We start from the raw sequence: 11,935 nt of genomic DNA on the forward strand, positions 1-11,935 counted from the left end.
TTTTTTGCCACCAGTCCCACCTTTTTTGGAACGTTTTACAGCCATAAAATTCTAAGTTAATGATTATTTGCTAAAAACAAGAAAGTGCATGCATTTGGTGTTTGCATGTCTGATAGAGTAATGATTATGTTGTGCAATTCAACAGTATGCAGAACTGTTTTTGTTATATTACATAATATACTGCAATAACTGTCCCGTGGTAATGTTCTTGACAAAATTTTGAAAATATGGAAATTCAGACAAATTTGGACAAATTGTTCTGGAAGTGACTTTCAACATATCGGCAGCTCTGTCACTGTAAGGATTGCACAGAAACAAACCAATAACCTTAACAGGACTTGGGGAAAATAATGTGATGGATAACAGCACGTTTTATCATCTTGTAATCTACAATGCTTGGATTTAAGATGCTAATCATCATAGTAGTCTGTGTTCATTTGTATACCTGTGTGTTAATTTTTATACCCTTGTGTTGATTTGTATACTGACAATCTTGAGGTGTCCTGAGTCCACAAGGACCATCACAACAAATCATGAGTATTTATTTGCTGTTACCACCACAGAAGCTGGAGAGGAAGTCTTCCACATCAACAGGGAGCTTAGACTCTGGTGGGGAGCCCAAGGAGAGATCACTGAAGGGGGAGAGTGCCCTGCAGAAAGTCATCGCCATCCCGGGCAACGCTTGTTGCTGTGACTGCGGCCAGCCAGATCCACGCTGGGCCAGCATCAATCTAGGCATAACTCTTTGTATCCAGTGCTCTGGAATTCACAGGTGAAAATATTGTGATGAGGATTGTAATGAACAAAATGCTGATCTCCAGGGGTTTAAGAAATGTAAACTTAGTGAGACGAATTTCCAGGATTTTATTCTATTATTAAATTCAAATAACTAGGCAACATAGAAATGTAATGACAAGTGTGCAGTGTCCTGGTCAATTCCCAGTGTCCGTAATGCATTCATACCTAGAGTTATCACACCAAATATAAGTTGCTCTTCATACAAAATTGTCTATTGAGTCCTATTGACTTTATTATAAATATTCTTAAGGGAAACAAAATAACAGAATTTTAAGCATACAGTATTGTTCCGAGATAAAGATAGCGAGGCTATATAACCTTTGATGCAATTAGTTAAATCGACCATTGTACAGTATGTACAGTATGTAAGACCTCATAGCAATGAACCGTCCTGGCCTTCTACAAAAACAACAACAACAAAATGAATTGCAATCAACATTGTGACAATTTTTCTTCATCTGCAGGAGTCTGGGAGTTCATTTCTCAAAGGTCCGGTCCCTGACTTTAGATTCATGGGAGCCAGAACTGCTTAAGGTACAGAGAGTTAGTATTCATAAAGAAATGCACAAGAACCACACTGTTCCTTTATGTCAGGGGTGTCAAACTCATTTTTGTCATGGGCTACGGTTTCATTCAGAGGTTCATCATGACTGTGAAACCATGGGTAATGGTTAATGCCTCATATTATTGCATATACAGAACAAATTGATTTATCCAATTTGAAGTCAAGGATAAGAGGTTGTTAAGTTACTGAAAAGGGGATTGGTAACAAAAAATACAATATTTTAACATTCATTTCATATGACAATTTGAAACTTTGATCATGGAATTTGATGCACATGATTTGCTTTCGTGGGTCACATAAAATGATGTGGCGGACCAGATCTCGCCTCCGGCCTTGAGTTTGACACCTGTGCTTTACATGAACTACTTTTAATTAATTTTCAATTTAATTTTCTTATTTCATGATGTTTGAGTGCTTGCATGATCTATTCAGCCAACAAAGTGCAGATGATTTCTTTTCTCTCCCTCTTTTAACTCATCTTTCACAGCTTATGTGTGAACTTGGAAATGGAGTTATTAACCAGATATATGAGGCTCGGCGAGAGGAGCTGGGAGCGAGAAAACCACAGCCAGGAGACCCAAGGTATACTTTTGTCAGGGAGAGATTTTTTTTTTATCCCACAAGAAAGATAATCCTATACTGTACTCATTCACTGACGCAGTATGCAGGCTACCGGTAATTCTTTATCATTTATTTATTAACTGTAGGTTTGAAAGAAGGCACTGGGAAATGTGAGCCCAAAGCACTACATAATTATCACATCATATTTTTCAGATGTTAACCCTACACTCATCAAAGCCCCTTAGGGGGCACATTTGCATAGTATGTAGGGATTGCTATCATATGCTGGGACGTATTAACCAGTGTAATAGTTTTACATTTGGTGTCAGGCAGCATGTATCACGCAGTTTTTGCATACTTTTGAGAGTGTAAAAAAAAATCTAGTTATTCATTTGCTTCTCTCCTTTTTGTTTTACCAGACATGAAGTAGAGGCTTACATCAAAGCCAAGTACGTGGATCGCAGGTTTGTGCGCAGGCCATCTGACGAGGAGCTTCGGAGCAAGGTGGTGTCCCTCAGTAAACAGGAGAAGAGACTTAGCAACAGCTCCGAGCACCTTCCTCCAAGACCACCACCGCCCACCCCAAAACTTCGACCTGGTTCCAACACCTCTGGACAGTCAGGTCAGTGGAACGATCAGTTAAATGGACCCTTGTTAGCCAACAATGTTACACTTGTAGGGTATGTATTGACTTGAAAGTCTTAAACCTTTTGTCAAACTTTATTATTTGAGCTTTAAGAGTGAGGTTTGCCGGTGACAGAGGTGATTACATAAGCACAAGCACTTAAGAGTCCTTCCCTCATCGTAGCCTGTCCTATTCCCGTGTGCTTAATGTGGTTTTTACACTTTAGTGAACAAGCCCTCTGGCATAGTGTGTGTTCTCTGTGAACAGCATATGTCTAAGCTCTGTTTGCGTCCCATTGCCTCTCGTAGTCTGTCTCCTCCAGTGTCAGTCAACCTGTTACTATAACTATCTCTCTCGCTCTCTCTCTCTCTCTCTCACTCGCTCTCTCGCTCTCGCTCTCTGTCTCCTTCCCCTGGCTGTTCTTTGCTGCTGAACTAATACCTGCTCTACCCGCCCTACCTTAAATCGCCAATCCCGCCCACCCTGCTGCTCAATCAATACCCTGTGCCGCCCAATCCCATCCCCCAAATCCCATCATCCCTTGCGTAGCTGTTGCCAGTGGCTCGGAGGCCAGGCGGGACTCTCTCTTCTGTCCTGATGAGCTTCACTCACTCTTCTCCTACTTTGACAACTCCTCCAAGCTCAGGAGCAGTAAGTATTCAATGTTTATGTTTGGCCTGCTTCTCCATCTCATTTGTCCATTTGGCTCTTGCTAATTGGAGTCTGTGATCCTAACATCCCTTCATCCTCTTGCCTTCTTCCTCATCCATACCTTAATAATAGAGGATTTCTTTGTCTAAAAAGAAATATTCCATGTTGTCTTTTCCTGGGGGAGAGAGTGATTCTCACACACTGTTGTGATTCCCTGATTAATATACAGTACACTGTGTCGTCATGTTGTTGGGATGTAGAAACCCGATTGTGGGGATCCGTCATTCCGTTTTTATCTGTCAATAATAATAATGAATAAAGCGGCACGGTGGACGAATGGTTAGCACATGATGATGAAATCAGTAAATTAGCACATTCATAAATGCCTTATAATATTAAGTAATAATAATGATTTTTTTTTAATATATCAAGACAGCACTCAGTCTCAATTATATAATATTACAGTTACTGAATCCACAACAAAATTCAGAAAACATTTCTTCAGGTTGTTGTCCATCTGTGTTTCTCATTGATGGTCGTTTTCTTTCTCCACAGTCAAAAGTGCAGACAGTGGCATCCAGCATAGCGCTGATGGCAGCAGGGAAATGCTGGTCACCACCCCCTCTAATAGTAGTTTGGCAGAGGCAGGTAAAAAGCATAGTCAGTCTTCTCATGACTTAACCAACAGTTTTTCACCTAATCTAAAGCCATATCCACACAAACTCTTGTTTTTTCAGAAAACAAAGACATTTATAAGTGCTTTAACTTTTCGCAAACACAATTTTGCTTTTGTAAAACTTGTGTGATATCCTCTCACATAATAAAAAAATGCATGTTAGGTTAATTGAAGACTCTAAATTGTCCACAGGCATGAATGTGAGCACGAATGGTACTTTGTCTATGTGTGCCCTGTAATTGGCTGACAACCTTTCCAGGGTTTGCTCTGCCTTTCGCCCAAAGTCCGCTGGAAAAGGCTCTAGGTCACCAGCCACCCTAATGAGGATGCTGTAGACAATGGATGGGATGGAACTGAATTTAACAATACCACGTCTAAGTTATTCTCACTTTATGTATGCTGATTTCTTTGTCTTTATTATTCAGATATTGCTGAGACTCCGCCCATGCCAACCACCCTGCCTCCACCATCGCCTTGTAAGGAGATGGTGTTCTACGAGCCAAAGGAGTACAGTTCAGGCCTTCAGCTCTACTGGGCTTCATGTGCTCGCAGCCTGCCTGACATGGCTGAGGCCTTGGCCCACGGAGCCCAAGTCAACTGGGTCAACACGGAAGATGATAAGAGGACGCCACTCATCATGGCCGTGCGGGGGGTGAGCAGGCTTCACTGGCTCAGTGAAGTATGACTAAAATCAGAATTATTTTAAAAAAAAATAATAATAATAATAATCTATATATTTCTGTTGCATTTCAGGGTTCACTGGTGACCTGCGAGTTTCTGCTCCAAAATGCAGCCAATGTGAATCAGCAGGATGCTCAAGGTCGAGGACCTCTGCACCATGCCACCATGCTGGGACGCACAGGGTTGGTCATCCGCACTCTTTGACTCATAAACTAAACTTTGTCACACCATATGTTAGACTTGTGTCTTGCTTTCAGGCAAGTGTGTTTATTTTTGAAAAGAGGAGCCAATCAGAATGCTGCAGACATTGAGGAAAAAACACCGCTGGCCATCGCGGTGGAAGCAGCCAATGCAGACATTGTTACATTGTGAGTGTCATTTATTTTTGTCCTGTCATCAAGATATCTATCTTTTGTTTGTGAACCATTTCCAACTCTCAGCTTAGTCATCATCTCATTAATTTTGTTTAGCATTCAGCACACATTTTTGCCGAGTAGTCCATCATTTTAATGAGATGTGACTCAGTGTGTGCTGGTCATTGTCAAGAAATAAACCCGGACAGCGGGAAATTATATATGGAGGTTTATAGTACAGGCAATCTGATCTGATGACAGTGCAGCATGGTTTCCTAGTGTTTAGCATGTGTGCCTTACAGTTCTGAGGTTCCTTCCCTGTGTGGGGTTTCCATGTCCTTCCCTTGCATGCATGTTTTATGCTTCCTTCTGCATTTGAAAAACATGCTTGTTAGCTTCTTTGAAAACTCTAAATTGTTCCTAGGTGTGAATGTGAGTATGAATAGCCATTTGTCCATGTGTGCCCTGCGATTGGCCAGCAGACCAGTCCAGGGTGTACCCCGCCTCTCGCCCAAAGTCAGCTGGGATAGGCTCCAGTTCACCTTCGACCCCTATGAGGACAAGCAACGTAGAAAACGGATGGATAGAGGGCTTTAAACTATGATCCGTCATGCTTATTTTACATTTTTCGTTCCAGTTTACTTGGCTGCATGAATGAAGGAGGAGGTACTTTTAACCACAAGGTGTCACTATATGATCACGTTCATGTCATTCGTTGTTTGGCGCTTGCTTAGACACATTGCAGTGGCCAGTCAGAAGCATCGATCATTCATAAAGCTGCTCTGTCTGGAAGGGGATTTTTGATCGCTGATAACAATCTTTCTAATGTCATTTGGTTTCCTCTCTCCCTGCTCCGCAGGCTGCGACTGGCCAAGATGAACGAGGAGATGCGCGAGGCCGAGGGGCCCTACAGCCAGTCAGGTCAATATAACGCGAACAGCCCCACTGAGATGCAGTACAGAAAGTGTATGCAGGAGTTTATCAGTCTGCAGCTGGATGACACTTAATGTCCTGTACATTGGTGTCACATAAACAGGCTCTGCGGAAAAATACAGGGGCCTGTTTTCTGGTTATCATAAATTACTGGAATCTTTTCCAGGTGCTTCTTACAAATTGGAAGAGTCTTTCTTTTTAAGGCACTTCCAGTTCAGTGGAAAATGATCTGATGTCAACGACCAGCAGCACCCTGGCATGCTACAATGTTGGGTGCAGTGCTAACGTGACTGCAGTATTCAGTTTCCAGATAGAAAAGTCAACATTGTGCTAAAATATTTACTGATGACACACAATGAAAAGCTGCTTGAGAACATTAGATAGATGCTGTATCCTCCCTTTAAATTCAGAGACCACACTTGCTGATTTCTATTGGTTGAACACAATAGGGGTTGAAATACACTACTGTATTAAATTACATTTGTCTCAACCACAATATTGGAAATTCTCAACTCAGTGTGAGGGCACATTATCCCTGTTTGGGAATGCATATTTCTTTCAAATAAATGTCAAGTTCAGGGGTGTCAAACTCAGTTTTGTCGCGGGTTATCACGGTTTTCCTCAGAGGGCCGTTGTGAACCCATATAAACGCCTCTTTGTACTATTACATATACACAACAAATTGATAGATAACTACTTTTTTAACAAGTTGTAAATCAGAAGTCAAGGACAAGACTTCAAGTTACTGGTTAAAGGTGTTTTGTAACAAAAAACTGCTTGCAATATCTCAATGTTTTTATTTATTGTATATGATAATTTGATTTTAGCAAGAATCATGGAAGTTGATGCACATGCTTTGCTTTTGGGCAACATAAAATTATGTGATGGGCCGGATGTGGCCGTTGGGCCATGAGTTTGACACCTGTGACGCCTAGTTTATTGTGTAATTATACTATATACTAGGATGTTATTTTTTTCCCAAGTGTGAATTTACCCAATTTTCTGTTAGTGTTAGTTAGTGTCAGTGAATTGTCTCTCTTAAACTTTCAGTGCCACTTTGTTGTTGAATGTTTAAACATGAAACATCTTGCTGTTATAATGTTGTTTTGCAACAATCTTGAGGTATTATTTTGTTCTCAGAGAATTCTGTAGTGCATTGGCCTAAAATACAAAATGCAAAAATCTTTTATGCTCGGGACTGGACAGAAAGAAAAGCCGATTTGACTGAAGTTTCACCGATAATTAACGATCTTATGACAGTGTCAAAAGCCTGGAGGATTTGTGTATCGTAATCCAATGTTATGGCAGGAAATCCAGAATTGTAAGAAATGACTGATGGTCGTGAATGTTTTTGGGTTCTTAATGCAAATCAGCATAGTACATGCTCTGGCAATAGTCTCGATAATTAGCTTTTGATGTTGAAAAGATGGTGTCATTAGAAGAGGAGGCTGTCATATTGTGTAGATAGTGACTGAGTTCTGAAAACAGCACATTTTCAACTCGTGTTCCTGCTCCATGCAGCCCCAAATATTTGGACAGTCCACAAGCACTTTGATTAAAGGAGCAGTGTGTTGGACGATGTAGTGGCCCTCAGTCACTCACACATGGGCTTACTTTTCTCAAAACCCTTTTTCTCAAAACAACACGTGTGAACACTCAGTTAACCCTCACAATCTTTTAAATGTACTTTCAGGGGGTTCTCGGTTGACGACGGTCTCGTCGACGTACATGGTTTCGAGAGTTACAGACGGCGTGTAAGAATGCGTCGTCGCTCAGCACAAGAAGGCAGCCTCGGTTATTGATTTGTATTCATTTCTAGAGCGCCTGCCCTTATAAGGGTCCCAGCTGATTTTGGGCGAAAAGGCAGACGACATAACAAATATATGTGGCAATTAGGATTTTATTACTGCGTGTGTAATAGACTACGGCGTGTTCTGACCCACAAAAGTTATGTCGCCACCGTATGAATGGAACTGTCGTAAATGTAGTCCCCCCCCAAACATACACACTGCCCCTTAAAATGATTATTACGCTGCAGCCCCCTCTGGTGCGTCGTAGGGATCTGCTGGACTGTTAAATGCCTTGGCACACTGCTTTTTTTTCTTTTTTTTTTTTTTTTTTTTTTTTTTCCCCCCTCAAGAACCAATCATGCCACTTTTGGAATAATGAGTGTTTGGACCTATGCCAAGATGGAAAAGAAGCGTTTTCTTGATGTGGGCTGTTAAAAGGGGGATGAAACCGATGATTGCTGACTGTGGATGCGTGCATGCCTCAAGAGCATTCGGCAATCATGGAGAGATGAACACAAACAAGTGATTTGATGCCAACATCATCAGTTTCGTATTTGCTCTCCAGTAGGCGAGGGCCTCTTCATCAGTCAGCCAATCAGATGATGAATGACGCCGCTGATGCACGACAAGCCACCTCATCGCTTCATTTTTTTATTTTTTTTTCAATTACGCTTACAATCAACAAATTGGAACCTGATGAAGTGTAGTCTGATTACAACTGCACCAATTGTAGCTTTTTAAAAAGATTATTTTTATGAGTGGTGAATTGAGAGCTTTGGGTTGTTTCAGCTGGTGTAAATTCCCACTTGAGAGTTTGTGCCTTTCTTGTTTGCTTCTTTCTTGACCCATCTGTATTTGTTGTTTATACAAGGCTGCACTTTAAACACAATACAGTTGCTAACAACAAGCTAACTACTTGTGTGCGCGTGAGTGTCTTCTTGCTGCTTCTGCTCCATCTTTTTGTCTCTCTGGGCCTCGTTTCTTTTTATGTCCAGCCACGCCGGCGCTCTGACAGGTATGGCTGACTTTTTCTTCTTTTCCCTTCTGCTCCTTCTAAACATCACCCTTTTGTTTTCATTCTCGTCTGTTGACCGGCTGATCACTTCTCAGGTCATTCCTACTATGATGTGATGTTATTACTTGATAGTTCCCCTGTTGACTAAAGCAGACAGATGAGCTCCCAGTGTAAGGAACAATTGAAATTCTCTTTCTCAAAATGATCATTAAACTTTGATGCCACATTACACCTGCATTAGATGGTGTAGGCAAAATATTTCCAGGATGTGCTCCTGAGTGGGGTTTGGGGCATTGTGTTCAGAACCCCTAAAATGCACACATTGTCACCAGGATATGCAATTTACCACTGCCCGCCTGCTCGTTGGGGCTCATTTCGGTGAATTCCCTTGTAATGCTGTGGAATTTGCTCAAAATAGCTGCTTCAAACCAAAATATCTAACTCTGTTCAATTTCAGAGATGGGTCCTTGAGACTTTTTCCATGTATCCTGTTATGATTGACATACCACCCCCAAACTGGTCAGAGTTCAGGCAGGCGATTCATTCTTCGCGAGATTAATCAGAAACAGTAATCCCAAGAAGGCCTAAAGTGTATCATTTTAATGTTGTAGCTACCATTCTGTCATTTTATTCTCATTTGGTTTAACTTAGTTTTGTATCATTTTTGTAACATTTTATCTTTCATAGTTTTATACTCATAGTTTTATAGTTCTACTATTTTAATAATTATTTATCGGTTTGACATCGTTTTTTTTTTTTTAATTCATGTAAAAATGTATTGCGATGCACTTGCATTTGTGCATCCGGTGATCCATGTCCATCTAACTGTCCGTACATACAGTATCTCATTCCATCCATACTTTCTTTTAAAATACTAATATTATACAGCTATAAACTTGTTATTTTTGTTAAAGGTATTTGGTGTTTTTATTTTACTTGTTGCAGGAGATGAAACCTACCAGGACATTTTCCAGGACTTCACACACATGGCCTCCAACGACCCGGACAAGCTGAATCGCTACAAGCAGTACGACCCCCAGAGACCCTGATGATGACCACTTCTGTGGCTCTAGCTGTTAATTCTCAATATATGACTTCAAATTGTACTCTTTTGACTTGGAGATGCCTGCTTGTAAACACAGGCTGTGCATTAAAGTGAAGGAATGCTGATTGATGACGAGCTTCAGTCAAAGTGAAAGGTACGCTGTTGAAGCCAGTTCATCTCCTTCGTGTCACATAGAAACACTCAATTGTTCATTGATTTGAGGACTTATTTGGACTTTTTAAAAAAAAAAAATTTATTCAACCTTTTACTTTAATTTGCACAAATTTGTCTTCCATGACCACCAGTGTTTACCTCAAGGTAAGGTATGTGTGTATGTACAGTTATGTGCATGATATATTCCCATATTCCGTGTGGTGGTGAATGCCAACGACGCAATCAGTCGACCGTGTGATGATGGATGAAAATAGGATCAGGCTTCTTGACATATTTGTTCATTTTGAACACTTGTAAAGAACCTTTATTAGCCTATACGCACATCCTCTTTATTTTTAGTCTGTTAATTTGCGATAATGTAAGCGATTTTATCATTGTCAAAGTTTCAATAGAATTTTCTGTAGTTTTAAATTGTGAATTGGCCTGACATTTGGTTCATTTTGTCATTTTTTTTTCTTTTTTTTGTATTTGATCTGTTGAAGAGGACTATTCCGTACACCTTTAACTGTTTAGCATTGCAACATGAAGTCTGACTAGAAAAATGGAAGAAAAACTTCTTTCTTCTTTGAGACACAGTATTGAAAGTCAAGTCATCATTACCTTTTTTTTTTTACAAGTTTCCTTCCATCAAGTGAGTGAATGATCACGTCCTTGTCATGTTCAATGTTATTTCATGTAAAATGAAAAGACAAGTTGGGATTAAAAAAAATATATATAAATGTTAAAATTGTTCACTGGTACTTGAATGATACTTGTTTATTCTCTCTCCCTTTTACTCATGTAGCCCTTTTTATATTGTTACATGTACTGTGCTGTATATTATTAGTATTATTATAGCTGAATTTCAATACACAATCTGATGGGTCAATTGTGTTGCTTTGTGTGTGAAGATCAACTAAATACAGCTCAATACTAGTGTTTGCCATGTTTTAACTTGAATGTCGTTTGCTAAAACTAGCATTTTAAAACGTACATATGTGGATGTAAAACGACTGTCTAAAGTCTTGACATATATGCTAAATTCTTGGAAAGGAGGGAGCCCGACACTTCAGAAGAAAAACAAAGCAACATTTTCTATGCTGTGGGGCTGTTTTTCTGCATGCAGGAATTGGATGACAAGTCCGCATAGAGGGTAAGATGACAGCTGCAAAATATAGAGAAATTCTTCAAAAGGAAATTTGCTCCAGAGTGCTCTGGAACACAGGCTAGGGTGGTTGATTCACCTTCCAACACGACAACGATGCAAAGCACACAGCCAACATAACAAAGGAGTGGCTTCAGGAGCAGCCTGTGAAAATGGCGGTCTATCCAACCTGACTGACCTTGAGAGGATCTGCAGAGAAGAATGGGAGAAAATGCCACAAAAGGGTGTGCCAAGCTCGGAGAGACATACCCAAGAAGAGGCTGTGATTGCTGCCAAAGGTGCTTCAACAGAATATTAAGCTGAAGGTGTGAATAGTTATGTACCTATTATGTTTACATTTTCAATAAATGTGCACAACTGTCTGAAAATATCTTTTTACTTTGTCATTATGGGATATTCTAAGTAGGTTTTTTTTTTTTTTTTTAATTAAGAAAACTACACTCAAATCAGTTTCAGAATAAGTCTGTAACCAGCAAAATGTGGAAAAAGTGAAGTGGTGTGAATACTTTCTGGTGGCACTGTAGGTCTGCCGTGAGTGCCCAACAGTAACATGCACAGCACGCCAAGAGTAATCCTCAACACAAAATGTTACCGGTTTGATGTAATTTTGAGAATGTACAATCAATTAAAAATATGAGAGGGGATCAACATACCTGACGGTGACACCGGCGCCAGTTGTTTTCCAGTTCAGTCATGCACTCTTAACATGTAGGAAACCGCTGTTATACTGCATATGTTGCCTTTGATTTGAAGTGGAGAGCTGTCCAATTCCTTCGGTTTAATTCTGATGCTAACCAATTCAATGATCCAGTCACGAAGATATATTAGTCTCCTCTGTGAGAATCCGCAGTCTCTCCGCAAGGCACCGTGTGCAGCAGCTTGGGTGCACGGTAAATGGGAGTGAACGAGAAATTATTGTCTTTA

At 40.3% G+C, this 11,935-nt stretch overlaps 1 protein-coding gene across 8 annotated transcripts in view; it reads left to right on the top strand.

Moving 5' to 3' along the window:
* The window catches only part of LOC133480386 (arf-GAP with coiled-coil, ANK repeat and PH domain-containing protein 2-like), a 60,617-nt gene extending 49,882 nt beyond the window's left edge, over nt 1-10,735 (top strand). For 5 of the 8 annotated variants that reach the window (XM_061778295.1, XM_061778290.1, XM_061778291.1 and 2 more), the window contains 11 exons: nt 564-772; nt 1,263-1,332; nt 1,851-1,945; nt 2,344-2,546; nt 3,099-3,200; nt 3,756-3,848; nt 4,302-4,528; nt 4,630-4,739; nt 4,815-4,925; nt 5,770-5,831; nt 9,594-10,735. In XM_061778295.1, the coding sequence (XP_061634279.1) occupies nt 564-772; nt 1,263-1,332; nt 1,851-1,945; nt 2,344-2,546; nt 3,099-3,200; nt 3,756-3,848; nt 4,302-4,528; nt 4,630-4,739; nt 4,815-4,925; nt 5,770-5,831; nt 9,594-9,697 (1,386 nt within the window). In that variant the 3' untranslated portion in view covers nt 9,698-10,735. Of the gene's footprint in view, nt 1-563; nt 773-1,262; nt 1,333-1,850; nt 1,946-2,343; nt 2,547-3,098; nt 3,201-3,755; nt 3,849-4,301; nt 4,529-4,629; nt 4,740-4,814; nt 4,926-5,769; nt 8,649-9,593 lie in introns of all 8 variants that reach the window. The other 3 variants (XR_009789254.1, XR_009789255.1, XM_061778294.1) reach the window with 2 other exon arrangements.
* The last annotated feature ends 1,200 nt before the right edge of the window (nt 10,736-11,935 follow it).

Source organism: Phyllopteryx taeniolatus, chromosome 7 (genome assembly GCF_024500385.1).
Source record: "Phyllopteryx taeniolatus isolate TA_2022b chromosome 7, UOR_Ptae_1.2, whole genome shotgun sequence".
NCBI lineage: Eukaryota > Metazoa > Chordata > Actinopteri > Syngnathiformes > Syngnathidae > Phyllopteryx > Phyllopteryx taeniolatus.